Consider the following 19,856-nt stretch of genomic DNA (forward strand, 5'->3'; position numbering starts at 1 on the left):
AATCAGAGCAGGTGTCCTACAATCTGATTTAGGGGTGTGCCAAGTACGCCAACAAAACGAGTATCATCACGGATATGGAGAATTTTCCGAATACGATTATGACACGAGTATTTTTAGTAATTATCAGTGATCAAGAAAAGTAATTTGTAGCTGCCTGCACGCATCTCTTTCGTTCAAAATAGTGTGACGCAATGTGTGCTCTAAACAACTATTGGCTAGTTATTCTGTCTGTAAAGAAACAGGCGGGGTATCGGTTGAGCCTGCTGCAACGATTGGATAAGAACCAGCTTCCCGCATGTTCTCGTTTCCCCAGACAGACACCCGCGGCTCTGTTTCACTTTGACTTCCAGGAGAGAGGAGACGTGTTTCTGATACATTGCGTCCCTCTGCTGGCCATGTAGTGCAACTACACGACCCCGTTTCAGGAGCTTGGTTGGCTGCTACCAGCGAGCTGGTGTTTGCTAATTTCACCAGCTTGTTAGGTCGTACTCGGTGTGATATCTGTAATCACTTGATTCTGAGCAACACAACATGGTATATTAAAACGTTTGTAATCAGTGGAGAATCATATGAAAAACGTTCTCCAAAGATTTTGGAATATACTTTAACTGGCTTTGTCTCTTCCTCTTCCTCTGGGCTCTTTTTCGTCTATGATGTCATGGCTACAGTGCTGGAGTGTGCGATCAATCATGGTCTGGCTAATTCTGTACTAGTAAGCAAATAAAATAAAACAGTCATCACCGGGGTCCCAATATCTATGTCCACAGATGATATTAAAGAAAATGTGAAGGGAGGCAGAGTGATTGAGGCCAAAAGGTTGGTCAGTGGGAAAGAAGGTAAAAGAAGTGAAGGCTTATCAGTGATGCTGAGGTTTGAGAAAGTCTTGCATAGGAAAAAGTACAGATAGGATTCATTAGTTTCAATGTCAGAGAATTTGTCCCATATGTATTACAGTGTTTTAAAACGCCAAAGAACGGGACATGTAGCTGCTCAGTGTAAAGGAAAGAAAAGACGTGCCAAGTGTGGCGTGCAACATGATTACGGTGAATGTGGAAGCGATGTGAAGGTTAAGTGTTGTAATTGGGGGAGAACACAGTGCAACATTTGGTGGATGCCAGGTACAGAGGCTTAGAGAGGCTCAGAGATATAGGATCAGTCATGATGTATCGAATGCAGAGTCCAAAAAAGAAACGCGCATCAATCTACTCGTAAGCCTTCAATAGTGAACATACTGGCAATATGCTGGCTACTGTTGATAGTCTGCTAAAATAAATCTAGAAAAATACACCTAGCATTGGTCTTGGCTAGCCGACTGTAGACGTCTTCCTCTTTGGGAACGTTTTTCTTAAAAGGGCAGTGTCCTATTTTCAATCCTAATCTCTCTGGATGTCTTCAGACGACCACGTAAGACACACACACAGACACACAGATACAATGCAATTGGTAACCAGTGAGGCTGACACACACAACAACACACAGATCAGCTCGAATCTCTATCGCGCTCGGCTCTCCCCCTCTCCCCCTCCCTCCCTCCCTCCCTCCCCTCCCCCAGACTATCTGTATGTGGGACATCAGTGTAGTACCTAAGGAAGGGAAGATTGTGGATGCTGAGACCATCTTCACAGGGACATACTGCTGTAGTGGAGGATGTATCCTGGCATGTATTTGGATCTGTAGCTGATGACCAGAAACTCATGACATGAGTTGCTGAAACCTGTCAATCTGTTTGAATGAACAGAGGTCAGAGGTCAACTGTCCCTGATCCTCTAGCCATTGATCTCTCTCCCTCAGATAGAAATGGGAACTTACTTGCTTATGTTAGGTTCTGACAAAACAGAGTTAAACATTTAAAATGGACGACTAGAAAAAAAGCTCAAACCAAGTTTATTCACCCACTGGGTCAAACAGCTGAAAAGACAAAAAAACGTGTTTACACAAGCACATACAGTTGAAGTCGGAAGTTTACATACACCTTAGCCAAATACGTTTCAACTCAGTTTTTCACAATTCCGGACATTTAATCCTAGTAAAAATTCCCTGTCTTAGGTCAGTTAGGATCACCACTTTATTTTAAGAATGTGAAATGTCAGAATAATAGTAGAGAGAATTATTTATTTCAGCTTTTATTTCTTTCATCACATTCCCAGTGGGTCAGAAGTTTACATACACTCAATTAGTATTGGTAGCATTGCCTATAAATTGTTTAACTTGGGTCAAACGTTTTGGGTAGCCTTCCACAAGCTTCCCATAATAAGTTGGGTGAATTTTGGCCCATTCCTCCTGACAGAGCTGGTGTAACTGAGTCAGGTTTGTATGCCTCCTTGCTCGCACACGCTTTTTCAGTTCTGCCCACACATTTTCTATAGGATTGAGGTCAGGGCTTTGTGATGGCCACTCCAATACCTTGACTTTGTGGTCCTTAAGCCATTTTGCCACAACTTTGGAAGTATGCTTCGGATCATTGTCCATTTGGAAGACCCATTTGCGACCAAGCTTTAACTTCCTGACTGATGTCTTGAGATGTTGCTTCAATATATCCACATAATCTTCCTTCCTCATGATGCCTTCTATTTTGTGAAGTGCACAAGTCCCTCCTGCAGCAAAGCACCCCCACAGCATGATGCTGCCACCCCCGTGCTTCACGGTTGGGATGATGTTCTTCGGCTTGCAAGTCTTCCCCTTTTTCCTCCAAACATAACGATGGTCATTATGGCCAAACAGTTCAATTTTGGTTTCATCAGACCAGAGTACATTTCTCAAAAAAGTACGATCTTTGTCCCCATGTGCATTTGCAAACCGTAGTCTGGCTTTTTTATGGCAGTTTGGAAGAGTGGCTTCTTCCTTGCTGAGCGGCCTTTCAGGTTATGTCGATATAGGACTCGTTTTACTGTGGATATAGATACTTTTGTACCTGTTTCCTCCAGAATCTTCACAAGGTCCTTTGCTGTTGTTCTGGGATTGATTTGCACTTTTGCACCAAAGTACCTTCATCTCTAGGAGACAGAACGCGTTCTCCTTCCTGAGCGGTATGACGGCTGCGTGGTTCCATGGTGTTTATACTTGCGTACTATTGTTTGTACAGATGAACGTGGTACATTCAGGCGTTTGCTCCCAAGGATGAACCAGACTTGTGGAGGTCTACACATTGTGGAGGTGTTGGCTGATTTCTTTTGATTTTTCCATGATGTCAAGCAAAGAGGCACTGAGTTTACATCCACAGGTACACTTCCAATTGACTCAAATGATGTCAATTAGCTTATCAAAAGCTTCTAAAGCCATGACATCATTTTCTGGAATGTTCCAAGCTGTTTAAAGGCACAGTCAACTTAGTGTATGTAAACTTCTGACCCACTGGAATTGTGAAACAGTGCATTATAAGTGAAATAATCTGTCTGTAAACAATTGTTGGAAAAATTACTTGTCATTCACAAAGTAGATGTCCTAACCGACTTGCCAAAACTATAGTTTGTTAACAAGACATTTGTGGAGTGGTTAAAAAACGAGTTTTAATGACTCCAACCTGAGTGTGTGTAAACTTTCGACTTCAACTGTGTATTTATACCCTCCTCCTGGGCGGAGTCTCCTCCTTCCATCTGGACAGCCAATACATCTCTGTTGCTAGGCAGGACTTTAGTGGTGACTGTTCTTTCTCACTTATTCTGACCTGATCTCGGCCCAAATTCCTCCCTCCATCCTACCGTTGCCCTTCTCCTCTCCATAGGATACACGAGATTTAACAATAACATGTTCTGACAGAATGTCAGCTTCCTGCCTTCCTCTTTCTCCCTCAGTAGATTCCACCCACTCAGTTCTAATAGTGATATTTCAAGTTTTAAGTTTGAATCCAACACTAACTTCCATAATCTGACGACATCAGATTTCTTTGAACTAAATATTTCTTTGTTTTTCAATGTAATCTTGTACAGAAACAGTCCCTAACAAGAATATTGTATAGATTGGTTTTTATTTACATGTACAAATGGATGTGCCACAATGGTGCATTTTAGCACTTTACAGAAAACTGAATGGACTGATTAGAGGTCAACTCAACTGTCTGTTCCTTAACCTCTAACCCGGTGGTATTCAAACCGTTTCAGCGGGGACCACATTTTTGCCGGACAGAATTTCTCTCTCTCTATCCCTATCTCTCCCTCTCTCCCTCTCTCTCTCTCTCTCTCTCTCTCTCTCTCTCTCTCTCTCTCTCTCTCTCTCTCTCTCTCTCTCTCTCTCTCTCTCTATCCCCCCCCTCTCTCTCTCTCTCTCTCTCTCTCTCTCTCTCTCTCTCTCTCCTATCCCCCTCCCTCTCTCTCTCTCTCTCTCTCTCTCTCTCTCTCTCTCTCTCTCTCTCTCTCTCTCTATCCCCCCCTCTCTCTCTCTCTCTCTCTCTATCCCTCTCTCTCTCTCTCTCTCTCTCTCTCTCTCTCTCACTCAGCTGGGACACCCGATCCAACAACACATCCAAGCATAGCCATGCGGTGGACGCCCACACAGCAGATGTCAACTGTCTCTCCATCAATCCCTACAGCGAGTTCATCCTGGCCACCGTCTCTGTGGATGTTGATGTTTTTATTTATGACACTGTCAGGACTACATAACACTATTATAACAGCTACATAACACTGTTTTATTGATAAATGGATTGAATTTATTTGATAATTAAAAGTAGATGGCTGCTCCAGCCAGAGACGACGTTACATACACTACCGGTCAAAGTTTGGACACACCTACTCATTCCACGGTTTTTATTTTCTTTTTACTATTTTCTACATTGAAGAAAAATAGTGAAGACATCAAAACTATGAAATAACACATATGGAATCATGCAGTAACCAAAAAAGTGTTAAACAAGTCAAAATATATTTTATATTTGAGATTCTTCAAAGTAGCCACCCTTTGCCTTGATGACAACTTTGCACACTCTTGGCATTCTTGGCATAATGATCTCTCTCTGTCTCTCCCTCCAGGCTGAGAACATCTATAATGATGAGGATCCAGAGGCAGGAGGAGACCAGGAAGTCGCGACCTGAGCGAACCAATCAGGTGTGACTCCACCCCCTTCCCACTCCAAGTGCTCCGCCATTCCTTTTGTACTCTGAACAATATGGTGACAAGATGCCACTGACTATTCCCCTTGGGGTGCGTCCCAATAATGTCTCTCTTCTCCTGAAGTGTACGTTCGTTCACTGCTTCCCACAAATGTTAAAAGCATTGGATCGGTGAAGCCGTGAAGGCACGGACTAGAGGGAGTTTCCACCAAAATCAAATCACATCAAATTGTATTTGTCACATACACGTGTTTAGCAGATGTTATTGGTGCTTCTAGCTCCAACAGTGCAGTAATACCAGTCACACTGTGGGAGGAAGAGTTCGGGACAGTAACTACTACTCCCTTGAATCATAACAGATGAAGGTGTTACAGGACCAAGATCTCTCCCCCCCTCTCTCTCTCTCTCTCTCTCTCTCTCTCTCTCTCTCTCTCTCTCTCTCCCTCTCTCTCTCTCTCTCTCTCTCTCTCTCTCTCTCTCTCTCTCTCTCTCTCTCTCTCTCTCTCCCTCTCTCTCTATCGCTCTCTATCTCTCTCTCTCTCTCTCTGTCTCTCTCTCTCTCTCTCTCTCTCTCTCTCTCTCTCTCTCTCTCTCTCTCTCTCTCTCTCTCTCTCTCTCTCTCTCTCTCTTCGGTATAAAATAGTAATTTATTGTCTGAGTACTCCAAGAACTGGTTTTGTGCTGTTGTCACGATCGTTGAGAGACAGGTCGGACCAAGGTGCAGCGTGAAAAGCGTACATGTTTATTAACTCAATAAACATAAACCGAAACAAGAAACAACGTAACGTGAAGTCCTCAGGCTAAACACACGCAAGCCTAAACGGAACGAGATCCCACAATGCAACGTAGGAAATAGGCTACCTAAGTGTGATCCCCAATCAGAGACAACGAGCGACAGCTGCCTCTGATTGGGAATCACACCCGGGCCAAACCTAGAAATACGCATTCTAGATCCTAAACATAGATATACATAACATAGAACTACAATAGACATTCACACCCTGACTCAACAAACAAGAGTTCCATAGTTCAGGGCGTGACAACTGTAATATAAATAGTTTTTTTCTAATCCCTTGATTGGCCTCCCCCCCCCCCATGTGTGATTGGAGCTGAAACGACTCCCATTTTACTAATGCCATTACAAGAGACCCTTTCCACTGAATAGACGTGTAATAGAGATTATTGTGGCTATTTTAACAACTTTTGCCAACGTTCTTGTCCTCTGTGAAACAAGTATCTGTCCCAACCATTATGCGCAATGTCGCATTTGCATTAATTTACATTCAATAGGCCCCATGTAACTGAACACACGTTAGATTTTTCAACGTTTCGTTTTTGGTTGAAGAAGTACAGTACTTAGCTAGTCAAGGTTATATTGTGATGTCTGGTTTGATATTGTGACATCTGGTTTTATATTGTGATGCCTGGTTAGATATTGTGATGTCTGGTTTGATATTGTGATGTCTGGTTTGATATTGTGATGTCTGGTTAGATACTCCTGAGTGGCGCAGTGGTCTAAGGCACTGCATCGCAGTGCTAACTGTGCCACTAGAGATCCTGGTTCGAATCCAGGCTCTGTCGCTGCCGGCCGCGACCGGGAGACTCATGGGCGGCGCACAATTGGTCCAGGGTAGGGGAGGGAATGGCCGGCAGGGATGTAGCTCAGTTGATAGAGCATGGCGTTTGCAACGCCAGGGTTGTGGGTTCGATTCCCACGGGGGGCCAGTGTAAAAAAATAAAATATGTATTCACTAACTGTAAGTCGCTCTGGAAAAGAGCGTCTGCTAAATGACTAAAATGTAATGTAAATATTGTGATGTCTGGTTTGATATTGTGATGTCTGGTTTGATATTGTGATGTCTGGTTAGATACTGTGATGTCTGGTTTGATATTGTGACATCTGGTTTGATATTGTGACGTCTGGTTAGATATTGTGATGTCTGGTTAGATATTGTGATGTCTGGTTAGATATTGTGATGTCTGGTTTTATATTGTGATGTCTGGTTAGATATTGTGATGTCTGGTTAGATATTGTGATATCTGGTTTGATATTGTGATGTCTGGTTAGATATTGTGATGTCTGGTTAGATATTGTGATGTCTGGTTAGATATTGTGATGTCTGGTTTTATATTGTGATGTCTGGTTAGATATTGTGATGTCTGGTTAGATATTGTGATGTCTGGTTTGATATTGTGACGTCTGGTTTGATATTGTGATGTCTGGTTTGATATTGTGATGTCTGGTTAGATATTGTGATATCTGGTTTGATATTGTGATGTCTGGTTTGACATTGTGATGTCTGGTTTGATATTGTGACGTCTGGTTTGATATTGTGACGTCTGGTTTGATATTGTGACGTCTGGTTTGATATTGTGACGTCTGGTTTTATATTGTGATGTCTTTGTATGATGGTCTTATCATATTACTCTCTCCTCTATTCAGTTGTACAGTCAGTCCTTACTGAATAAAATGTTTTTCCATTACGCTTCGACTTGGCATTCATTTGAATGAGATTTTCCATCAAAGCTTGTTGACTCTAATCCACTCAGCTGATAATGATTTGTTCTTGTTTAATACTTATGGGCCATTTCCAGCTCTGACTTCCCCCACACCAGTGTGTCACCAGTGTTATTTGTTAATGTTGTCTCTAGTGTTATATTTGGGGAACTGTGTTTGTCATCAGCAGTGTAACACTAAAGACTTGGGAGGAGGGAGTAAACTAACGACCACGTCACAGTTGCTTTGTGAGATCGGTGTTAGCCATGGAATATGTTCTGTTAACGCATGTTCTCAGTTAGCCACGGTTATGTAAATGCCAGCTGAAAAAGTACCAGTGGCCCCGGTCCCCGGCCCCAAGTCAGAGCAGTTCCACTGAGTCCACGGCCCAGTGAGACACAAGGTGCTGGTCTGCGAGGTGGGTACGCACAAGGCTGAGCCTTTCTGGTAAAACACCAGGGTTAGTGTCCGGGTGGGAAATGTCCCATTAGTGTTTCGAGGCCACCTAAGGTGAGACCTATTCAAGACCGGAGCAAATCGAGTCTGAACCATGACCAAGCAATGCTAATACTGTTGCTATTTCTGACGTCATTCATTTGAATGAGCATCATTTGAAAATGTTCTAGTCACTCTGTTATCTTGTAAAACCATACACCAGGAGACATACAAATGACTAATGTAATCTTATTAAATACAGAAAGGGACTATTTTCAACCCACCTTTTTTGATGTTTGCTTTAAAACATAAAATAAATAAAAACTGTCTGATGTCCAAAAAGTGATTATACTGGTCATAGCTTTAATATCTGTGTAGGGTAGGGTGACATCTTCTCTCTTTACTTGTGTCCCAAATGGCACCTCATTCCCTAGAAGTCCTGGTCTAAAGTAGTGCACTACTTAGGGAATAGGGGCCCATTTGGGACGCACTCCCTACATCCCCTGGGCTCAAACTCACTCCATTAGCTTCTGTCATTGTTTAAAAACATTCCACCACGTTGCCCTTATATGCACACCTTCCCTCTCCCTGGGTTGCAACCCAAATGGCACCCTGTTCCCTAATAGTGCTCTCCTTTTGACACCGGGCCCTGGTCTGTGTAGGGCATAGAGTGGTGCCGTTTGGAACGCAGGACCCTGTGCTCTGACTAACGGCAGTGAACTCCTCACCAACACTCGGACAGTTTAGACGTTGAAAGAACACCACCTTTTATTCATGACACAATGCTCTCTATAAAGAATACAATGGCATCTGTCTTCAGACTGTTCCAGAACCCTCTGATCTACAACACAATGTCTAAATCTAGAATGAGAATGATATTGTCGAGCTTTTGTGTTCTAGACGCCCTTCCCAACCTGATGGGGAATTCAGGTTTCAGCTGCCAGTGTACAAAACTGCCTTCTTGCTTTTTCCTGGTTTTCCATATTAGAATAGAACCTTTTCAGTGTCTCTTGTATTGTTCCAGATCATACTCACACACGCATCTGAAAAGTACAGAAAGTCTACTTGTAAAGATGGTTATATTAGAAGTAACTGTGAACAGAGATATGGCAGTCCGTCTCGTTACCTAAACTGACTTACACTGAGCGTTCAAAACATGAACAACATCTCTTTCCATGACATAGACTGACCAGGTGAATCCGGGTGAAAGCTATGATCCCTTATTGATGTCACCTGTTAAATCCACTTCAAATCAATGTAGATGAAGGGGAGGAGACAGGTTGAAGAAAATGTTTTAAGCCTTGAGACAATTGAGACACGGATTGTGTATGTGTGCCATTGAGAGGGTGAATGGGCAAGATAAAATATTTAAGTGCCTTTGAACGGGGTATGGTAGTAGGTGCCAGGCGCACCAGTTTGTGTCAAGAACTGCAACGCTGCCGGGTTTTTCACACTCAAGTTTCCTGTGTGTATCAAGAATGGTCCCACCACTCAAAGGACATCCAGCCAAGTTGACACAACTGTGTGAAGCATTGGAGTCAACATGGGCCAGCATCCCAGTGGAACGCTTTCGACACCTTGTAGAGTCCATGCCCCGACGAAGGGGGTGTGCAACTCAATAGTAGGAAGGTGTTCTTAATGTTTTGTACACTCAGTGTATATTTGACTTCTATTTGTCCCAATGGTCATGTTTTCTCCTTCACACTGGTTAGATCATTCTTGTTATCGTCCTCGACATTGCCTCTGTAAGGAGAAAAAAGCACCCGATTACAGTCAATATTTACAACCTTGTTAACCATGTTATAAGTTAGTGACGTATAATGAACTGATTTTAATAGCCAATGCTGACGTTATCACCCATACCTTGTCAAAACACAACTGATTGTCTCAAACGCATTAAGAAGGAAAGAAATTCCACAAATTAACTTTTAAGAAGGCACACCTGTTAATTGAAATGCATTCCAGGTGACTACCTCATGAAGCTGGTTGGGAGAATGCCAAGAGTGTGCAAGGCTGTCATCAGGGCAAGGGGTGGCTATTTGAAGAATCTATTGGGGCGGCGCACAATTGGCCCAGCGTCGTCCAGGGTAGGGGAGGGAATGGCGGGCAGGGGATGTAGCTCAGTTGGTAGAGCATGGCGTTTGCAACGCCAGGGTTGTGGGTTCGATAAAATAATGTATGTGCTAACTGTAAGTCGCTCTGGATAAGAGCGTCTGCTAAATGACTAAAATGTAAATGTAAATGTTATCTGTGGATTGTGGTGGTAAATTCTTGAAAGGATGAACTAGGAGAGTGAAACGGTCAATTGTCTCACCTGTACAGGTAGAGTTCTTTAGTAAGGCTGTCTCTCAGTTCCTCCATCTCCTTGGTTTTCCTTTTCTGGATCTGCAGCTCCATCTTCTGCTCTCTGCTAGTCTCCTCCAGCCTGTCCACTGTCTCCTGTGGGGAGGGAGACAAGGCTTCATAAAAGTTTCATAAACCTGACATTAGTGTTTATAATGTATTGAAAGGCTGGTGTTTTTAATCTATGTCTGTGTGTGTTGGAGGTTCCCCTGATGTGTTATGAGAGTGTAGCATTCCTGGACAGCTTTGTAATTCCAACCGTGTCCTCAACACGGGGGACCCCTCAGGGGTGCGTGCTCAGTCCCCTCCTGTACTCCCTGTTCACCCATGACTGCGTGGCCAGGCACGACTCCAACACCGTCATTAAGTTTGCCGACGACACAACAGTGGTAGGCCTGATCACCGACAACGACGAGACAGCCTATAGGGAGGAGGTCAGAGACCTGGCCGTGTGGTGCCAGGATAACAACCTCTCCCTCAACGTGACCAAGACAAAGGAGATGATTGTGGACTACAGGGGAAAAAAAGAGGACTGAGCACGCCCCCATTCTCATCGACGGGGCTGTAGTGGAACAGGTTGAGAGCTTCAAGTTCCTTGGTGTCCACATCACCAACAAACTATCATGGTCCAACCACACCAAGACAGTCGTGAAGAGGGAACGACAAAGCCTATTCCCCCTCAGGAGACTGAAAAGATTTGGCATGGGTCCTCAGATCCTCAAAAAGTTATAGAGCTGCACCATCCTGACTGGTTGCATCACTGCCTGGTATGGAAACTGCTCGGCCTCCGACCACAAGGCACTACAGAGGGTAGTGCGTACGGCCCAGTACATCACTGGGGCCAAGCTTCCTGCCATTCATGACCTCTATACCAGGCGGTGTCAGAGGAAGGCCCTCAAAATTGTCAAAGACTCCAGCCACCCTAGTCATAGACTGTTCTCTCTGCTACCGCACGGCAAGCGGTACCAGAGCTCCAAGTCTAGGTCCAAAATACTTCTCAACAGCTTCTACCCCCAAGCCATAAGACTCCTGAACAGCTAATCATGGCTACCCGGACTATTTGCATCGTCCCCCCCACCCCCACCCCCACCTTTACGCTGCTGCTACTCTGTTAATTATTTATGCATAGTCACTTTAACTCTACCCACATGTACATATTACTTCAACTACCTCAACTAGCCGGTGCCCCCGCACATTGACTCTGCACCGGTACCCCCCTGTATATATAGCCTACTGTTATTTTATTTTACTTCTGCTCTTTTTTTCTCAACACTTTTTTGTTGTTGTTGTTTTATTTTACTTTTTATTAAGAAATAATAAAGGGCTGTCAGTAAGCATTTCACGGTAATGTCTAAACCTGTTGTATTCGGCACATGTGGCAAATACAATTTGATTTGATTTGATGTCTACTGGGATTCCTGGACGGCCTTGTAATTCACCCTGTCTACTGGCATTCATTACATTACATTTTTTTTACATTTTAGTCATTTAGCAGACGCTCTTATCCAGAGCGACTTACAGTTAGTGAATACATATTTTTTTATATTGGCCCCCCGTGGGAATCGAACCCACAACCCTGGCATTGCAAACACCATGCTCTATCAACTGAGCTACATCCCTGCCGGCCATTCCCTCCCCTACCCTGGACCAATTGTGCGCCGCCCATGAGTCTCCCGGTCGCGGCCAGCGGCGACAGAGCCTGGATTCGAACCAGGATCTCTAGTGGCACAGTTTGCACTGCGATGCAGAGCCTTAGACCACTGCGCCACTCAGGAGTACCATTCCTGGACGGCCTTGTAATTCCAACCCTGTGTACTGGCATTCCTGGACGGCCTTGTAATTCCAGCCCTCCCTCACTCCCTCCCTCCCTCCCTCCCTCCCTCCCTCCCTCCCTCCCTCCCTCCCTCCCTCCTCCCTCCCTCCCTCCCTCCTCCCTCCCTCCCTCCCTCCTCCTCCCTCCCTCCCTCCCTCCTCCCTCCTCCTCCTCCCTCCCTCCCTCCCTCCCTCCCTCCCTCCATACCCTGTACTGCTCCACGTCCTCTCTCCTGTGGGTCTCCATCAGTTTGAGTCTCTCCTCCAGGCAGGCCCTCTGCAGCCCCAGCCTCTGTCCCTCCTCCCTCAGGGGCCCCCGGCGGGTCCTCAGCTCCTGGGCCTGCTGCCTGGCCTTCACCAGGGCCTCTGATGTCCCCTCCCTCCTCTTCAACAGGGCCAGCAGCATTGGCTCATACCTGGGGGGAGGGAGGGACAGATGATAATGCATTTCGCTGCACCTGCCATAACATCTGCAAAATCTGTGTACGCAACCAATAAACTTTGATTTGATGGAATTTGGTATCATGATAAATAAGTAATGATCATAGTATCAATCATGATAAGTGGGTACATCATAACTGTTGTGTCAATCCTAGTGCCATGCTTGACTAGAGACCACCTTTGAGTTATGATAACACCTTGCAATATCGAGAGAGAATATACCGTTCCTCCAGGGCCTTGAGACTCCCCTGCAGGTACTGCTGTATGTCCCCACAGGAGTTCCTCTTGCTCTGGGTCAGCTCCTCTATGGGGTTGGGTGTCTGGCTGGGGGTCTGGAGCTGGGACTGCAGGGTGGAGAGCTGGGTCTGGTGGGTGGAGCGGAGCTGAGACACATCCTCAGTCAGCTGGATGATCAGTGTGTCAAGTTCCATCTGGGGGAGAGAGAGAGAGAGAGAGAGAGAGAGAGAGAGAGAGAGAGAGAGAGAGAGAGAGAGAGAGAGAGAGAGAGAGAGAGAGAGAGAGAGAGAGAGAGAGAGAGAGAGAGAGAGAGAGAGAGAGAGAGAGAGAGAGAGAGAGAGAGAGAGAGAGAGAGAGGCGTAGAGAGAGAGAGAGAGAGAGAGAGAGAGAGAGAGAGAGAGAGAGAGAGTAGAGAGCGTAGAGAGCGTAGAGAGAGAGAGAGTGAGAGAGAGAGAGAGAGAGAGAGAGAGAGAGAGAGTAGAGTAGAGAGAGAGAGAGAGTGAGAGAGAGTAGAGAGAGAGAGAGAGTGAGAGAGAGAGTAGAGAGTGTAGAGAGAGAGAGAGTGAGAGAGAGTAGAGAGAGAGAGAGAGTAGAAAGAGAGAGAGCGAGAGAGAGAGAGTGAGAGTGAGAGTGAGAGTAGAGAGAGAGAGAGAGAGAGAGAGAGAGAGAGAGTAGAGAGCGTAGAGAGAGAGAGAGTGAGAGAGAGTAGAGAGAGAGAGAGAGAGAGAGAGAGTAGAGAGCGTAGAGAGAGAGAGAGAGTGAGAGAGAGAGTGAGAGAGAGAGAGAGAGAGTAGAGAGCGTAGAGAGAGAGAGAGTGAGAGAGAGTAGAGAGAGAGAGAGAGTGAGAGAGAGAGTAGAGAGTGTAGAGAGAGAGAGAGTGAGAGAGAGTAGAGAGAGAGAGAGAGAGTAGAAAGAGAGAGAGCGAGAGAGAGAGAGTGAGAGTGAGAGTGAGAGTGAGAGAGAGTAGAGAGCGTGAGAGAGAGAGAGAGAGAGTAGAGCGAGTGAGAGAGAGAGTAGAGAGAGAGAGAGAGTAGAGAGCGTGAGTGAGAGAGAGGGAGTAGAGAGAGAGACAGAGAGAGCGTCGAGAGAGTGAGAGAGAGAGAGAGTAGAGCGAGTGAGAGAGTGTAGAGAGAGAGAGAGAGAGAGAGAGAGAGAGAGAGAGAGAGAGAGACAGAGAGAGAGAGAGAGAGAGAGAGAGAGAGAGAGAGAGAGAGAGAGAGAGAGAGAGAGAGAGAGAAACAGAAGAACCTGCATTGCCTTCTCTGAGCGCCGATGAACGCAGCAGATGTCCTGGAACACTTAGATGGTTCTGGAACACTCCGTTTTCTAGAACATTTAAAATGCTCTGGAACACTCATATAGATCCTGAACTCCCAGAATGTTATATAACACTCAGAAGGTTCTAGAATGCACATAAGGTTTTGAAATACTGAAGGTTTAGGAACATTCAGAAGGTTCTCTAACACTCAGAAGGTGCTGGAACACCCAGAAGGTTTCATGGATACTCAGAAAGTTCTGGAATGGTCAGAAGAACACTCCTGCCCCTACCTGTTCTTTGTTTAGCTGGGCAACCTCACGCTGCTGGGTTGCCAGGATGACCTGGTTGTGAGCACTCTCCCTGGCGACAGAGAACAGCCTCCTCTTTAGCCTCCTCATCTCCTCCTGAAGACCCTGCCTCTCCAGACGCACACTGGACAGCCTCCTCTGCTCCTCACTCCTCTCAGCCCTCAAAGACTGCCACTCCTTAACCCGTGCCTCCCTCCTCCCATCTGCCTCAATATTCAGCACCTGCCTTAACTGTGCCGCCTGCCCTCCTTCACTCCCTTCCTCTGTCCCAGTCTTCTCCTCCCTTAGTGCCTTTAGCTCTCCCATCAGTTCATCCCGTCTCTTCTCCAGCCTCCCCACCTCCTCGATGCACCCCTCCAGCACAGTCCCCAACACTTCCAACTCCTGCACGGAACCCCTCAACTCCACCCGTCCCACCCCTGTCTCTAGTTGTTGGCCCCACATAATGTGAGCCTCTGTGTCCCCCAGAGACACACCGGAGACATGTCCTTCTGTGTCCTCTTCACACACCCTGGACATGTGTCCTCTTGTGTGTGTCTCTCCACAGCCTCCTAACTCATCTGAGTGTCTTTCTGTGGAGATAGCTTGGTAGCTTGGGGGCTCAAATTGGCCGAAGGTACTGCCCAAATATGGCTTCAGATCCACACATCCCCCAGACTCCAGTCCTCCAGTCTTGGTATTCCCCACAGACTCCATGTGTCGTTGCATTGCTACTCCTCTCTCCACGTGTCTGTCTTGTGTTCCCTTATTCATGTTGGGGTTGGGTTGGCCATATCCTTTGGGTAAGCTGGGGTAAGTCCACTCTAAAGGGTCAAAGGTAATCCCTGCCTCCTCCATACAGTTCTCTAACATGGCCAGCATCGCCATTAGCTCTGTCTGATACTCAGCCATAGTGCCACTCAGCTGAGTGCCTGCGGAGGTAAGAGGAGGCAACTGAGGCTGGACAGCGGCTCCTGTGGCTCCACTCTGATCCAAAATGGATTCCACCTCCTTCAGGTGACTTTGGCACTGGTTCTCCGTGTGTGTGTCTGTGTAGGTCAGGATGGTGGCACGTGTGGGACTATCATTCCCACCACAGCTCCCCATCATGGCATCCATCTTCTGTATGTCCGACTGGTTCTGGTCCTGAGCTGGTCCACTCAGGTGTGTGTCTGTGTACCTGGTGGACAGCTGAGAGTCGAAGGACACGCCTGTCATGTCCTCACAACTCTTCAACAGGTCATCCATCTCCCTCAGGTGTGGCTGGATCTGTCCTAACCCACTAAGGTGTGGCTGGATCTGTCCTAACCCACTAAGGTGTGGCTGGATCTGTCCTAACCCACTAAGGTGTGGCTGGATCTGTCCTAACCCACTAAGGTGTGGCTGGATCTGTCCTAACCCACTAAGGTGTGGCTGGATCTGTCCTAACCCACTAAGGTGTGGCTGGATCTGTCCTAACCCACTAAGGTGTGGCTGGATCTGTCCTAACCCACTAAGGTGTGGCTGGATCTGTCCTAACCCACTTAGGTGTGTGTTGGTGTCGGTCGCCAATAGGTGAGGCCCAAAGGAGTCTCTAGTTTCACCTACACTCCTAAACATGGGGTCCTTGAACTGGGTTTTTGTCTCATCCAAGTGTGTGTCCCTGTAGGTATCCCACAGGGAGGACTGACTGTGAGCCGAGCCAGTCAGGAGTGTTTTTGTACTGGTAACTCCCAGGAGAGGCTGGAAGGAAGCGCCGGTCTCCTCTTCAACACCCTCATCCCCATACTGGTCTTCCTCATCGATGAACAGCGGATCGAAGCAGATTTCCGGGTCCATCGGCAGCTTAGACTCTTGGTCCTCCATGCCCTGTGATGAAGTGGAGGAAGTTGAAGAGTTAACAGATGTCGAGGAAGTTGTGAGTAATATTGTAAACTTTCTAGCTGCGACGAAATAGGCAACCTTTTGTTTGGTGGACAGGCATGCCAACCACAGAGCCTATAGGGTCGACACATTCAACAGGCATGCCAACCACAGAGCCTATAGGGTCGACACACTCAACAGACATGCCAACCACAGAGCCTATAGGGTCGACACATTCAACAGGCATGCCAACCACAGAGCCTATAGGGTCGACACACTCAACAGGCATGCCAACCACAGAGCCTATAGGGTCGACACACTCAACAGGCATGCCAACCACAGAGCCTATAGGGTCGACACATTCAACAGGCATGCCAACCACAGAGCCTATAGGGTCGACACACTCAACAGGCATGCCAACCACAGAGCCTATGGGGTCGACACACTCAACAGGCATGCCAACCACAGAGCCTATAGGGTCGACACACTCAACAGGCATGCCAACCACAGAGCCTATAGGGTCGACACACTCAACAGGCATGCCAACCACAGAGCCTATAGGGTTGACACACTCAACAGGCATGCCAACCACAGAGCCTATAGGGTCGACACACTCAACAGGCATGCCAACCACAGAGCCTATAGGGTCGACACACTCAACAGGCATGCCAACCACAGAGCCTATAGGGTCGACACACTCAACAGGCATGCCAACCACAGAGCCTATAGGGTCGACACACTCAACAGGCATGCCAACCACAGAGCCTACAGGGTCGACACACTCAACAGGCATGCCAACCACAGAGCCTATAGGGTCGACACACTCAACAGACTTGGTGGCTTGGAACAAGATGTTTTAATCAACTATCTAAGGTCAGGAACCGAGGAAGGGGCCGGGCGGGGTAGGGGTTATGGGAGGTGTGGTGCATCACAGCAATAAGCCTAAAGAACGTCAGTCACCATGGGACAGCTGCCCCTAGCCTAGCACCAACTGACAGCTGGGATCAGAAACACACACACACACACATACTTGACGCACGCACAAACTATGTGCGTTTACTCCCATTCTTACGGGTTGGACACACATTGACTCGTATCCTAATACACAGGCATTCACACAAACACTGTGACACCCGCTGGCTCTAACGCTTTAGCAACTGGCATTACACAGAGTACATTACAGAGTACGTCAACATAACATGTCGTGTGCCAGTTAATGGACAAGCTGTTTGTGCTGCCTCAAGGAGAGTAGCTGGGTGTTTAGCTGTAATGATTCCGCTTGTTACTCTAACCTTAGCCTATTCCGTAAGACTCAGTTGTTGCTTTACTGACTAACTTTTGCTTGAGTCCCGTCGTAACGTTTTTAGTGTTTTCTTGTGAACCCACCAAGTAAACAAAACCAACTTTTCTAGTCAGGATTAGTCTTCAGAGACAACCCCCCCCCCAAAAAAAAGAATGAGCTGCTAAGCCAAAATAAACAGTGCTGCATACCCCTGTGTCATACTGCGTCAGTTTTTTTGTGACATGACGTGTACCATGTGAATGGACCAGCTATTCATATGGACTCTGGAAAACGACCTGGCTGTAAGGACACATTCTGTCAGTTTATGTGGATACGTGAGGACCCCTGTTTTCAGTGCCAGTCTCTCTGCATTGTCGCCGGTGCCCTGGGATTGACGGTTACCGGCATGGCAGGGGCACCAGCTGTCTCTCTTACTACACGGCGGGGTACGCTTGGAGACGACACATTCCTACAGAGCCTCCCGCTTATGTCTGCCCATGTACAAACTGTCCTGGAGTTTCTATCCACAAACTGTCCTAGTTTCTATCCACAAACTGTCCTAGCTTCTATCCACAAACTGTCCTAGCTTCTATCCACAAACTGTCCTAGTTTCTATCCACAAACTGTCCTAGCTTCTATCCACAAACTGTCCTAGTTTCTATCCACAAACTGTCCTAGCTTCTATCCACAAACTGTCCTAGTTTCTATCCACAAACTGTCCTAGTTTCTATCCACAAACTGTCCTAGCTTCTATCCACAAACTGTCCTAGTTTCTATCCACAAACTGTCCTAGCTTCTATCCACAAACTGTCCTAGAGTTTCTATCCACAAACTGTCCTAGAGTTGACTATTCAGATTCAGAGTGGTACAAACCTGCATTGACCAAACAACTACTTTATCAGGACATAAATAACTGTGTCTCTGCTTTACAGAGAAACATTCTGAAAACGGATCCAGAAACATACTTTAAGTCGCTGTTTGACCACGATCCCAAAAACGCACAGACCTGTTGAAGTTCATGTTATTAGATATATATATATATACTTGATAAAACTCACCAGATCCCTTTCTCCTCTCCTACTGGATGAAACTGAGACAGCGGGTCTGGAGAAGAGAGAGTGAGGGAGAGGATAAGACAGAAAGGAAGGATGAAGAGAGAGAGAGAGAGAGAGAGAGAGAGAGAGAGAGAGAGAGAGAGAGAGAGAGAGAGAGAGAGAGAGAGAGAGAGAGAGAGAGAGAGAGAGAGAGAGAGAGAGAGAGAGAGAGAGAGAGAGAGAGAGAGAGAGAGAGAGAGAGAGAGAGAGAGAGAGAGAGAGAGAGAGAGAGAGAGAGAGAGAGAGAGAGAGGGGGGGACAGAGAGAGAGAGAGAGAGAGAGAGAGAGAGAGGAGATTGACTCTGCCTCCTCTCCAACAGTCGGTGTGCTGCTATGCGTTGCCCTGGCGACTCTGATTCCGTTTACGTTTATTAATAAACACTTGTCTGTGCGGAGAAAGAGGAGACAGTGTGGACTGGGTCTGTCATAGATATAAGTTGTGTCCCAAATGGCACCCTATTCCCTATGTAGTGCATTACATTTGACCAGGGCCCATAGGGGACTACAGCTTAACAATGTATTTTTTTCCCTTCATTTAATTGGCGCCATGTTGGAACCAATGTTCCATGACAGATACATTCCATGAGAATGCAAATTAGAACGCTTGACAGTTGTTTGACAAAGTTCTCATGGGGAGGGGCCATAGTGACAATATCCAATAGGAGAAGAGAGAAGGCAGGGATGACTTAATAGGAGGAAGTGTGTTTGGTGAGAGAGTGTGTGTGTGTAGTGAAAGGGCCGTGGATTCCTCCAATGCCTGTTCATTATCGAGCCATCTTTAAATAGCCCTGTGCACTTTGCCTGCCTCACACGGGACATCAGAGAACAGGGTTGGTTTTCCCCCCCAAAACCTCTGGGGATATACACGATGAAACACAGGTGTTCCTTCCTGCTGTATGTCTGTCTTCAGAGAGAGAATCTGTCACGTGTTCTTTGTTATAAAGTAATGGAATTCATATCTAAGTTGATCATTCATTGACTGATCTTAACATAATATATGCCATTTAGCAAAACGCTTTTCTTCAAAGTGACTGACGTTCATGCATGCATACATCTTACGCATGGGTGAGCCCAGGAATGCGAACCCTCTAGCCTGGCGTTGCAAGCACCCACGCTCTACCAGCTGAGCTACAAAATACTACATGTTTACTAGTCAAATACTTTGCTACATTACAGCCCCCACAAGGTGGTGATAAGCGCTCAATAAAAAGTCCTCCTGGTATGTCTGTAACTCCGTGGGCGGGGTGGAAAACATTTTAGAGTCATTACATCAGTTAGGCACA

The 19,856-nt window shown here is 46.4% G+C and overlaps 1 protein-coding gene across 1 annotated transcript; it reads right to left on the reverse strand.

The window, feature by feature from the left end:
- Nucleotides 1-9,585: 9,585 nt before the first annotated feature.
- On the reverse strand, nucleotides 9,586-18,568 carry LOC121586865. Its single transcript, XM_041903877.2, has 6 exons — nucleotides 18,538-18,568; nucleotides 14,359-16,203; nucleotides 12,796-13,004; nucleotides 12,341-12,548; nucleotides 10,292-10,416; nucleotides 9,586-9,720 (listed from the first exon to the last, which is right to left on the reverse strand). The coding sequence occupies exons 2-6, from the start codon at nucleotides 16,198-16,200 to the stop codon at nucleotides 9,663-9,665; spliced, it is 2,442 nt and encodes an 813-aa protein (XP_041759811.1). The 5' UTR covers nucleotides 16,201-16,203; nucleotides 18,538-18,568; the 3' UTR covers nucleotides 9,586-9,662.
- Between the last annotated feature and the right edge of the window lie 1,288 nt (nucleotides 18,569-19,856).

This window comes from Coregonus clupeaformis, chromosome 17 (genome assembly GCF_020615455.1).
Source record: "Coregonus clupeaformis isolate EN_2021a chromosome 17, ASM2061545v1, whole genome shotgun sequence".
Lineage (NCBI taxonomy): Eukaryota > Metazoa > Chordata > Actinopteri > Salmoniformes > Salmonidae > Coregonus > Coregonus clupeaformis.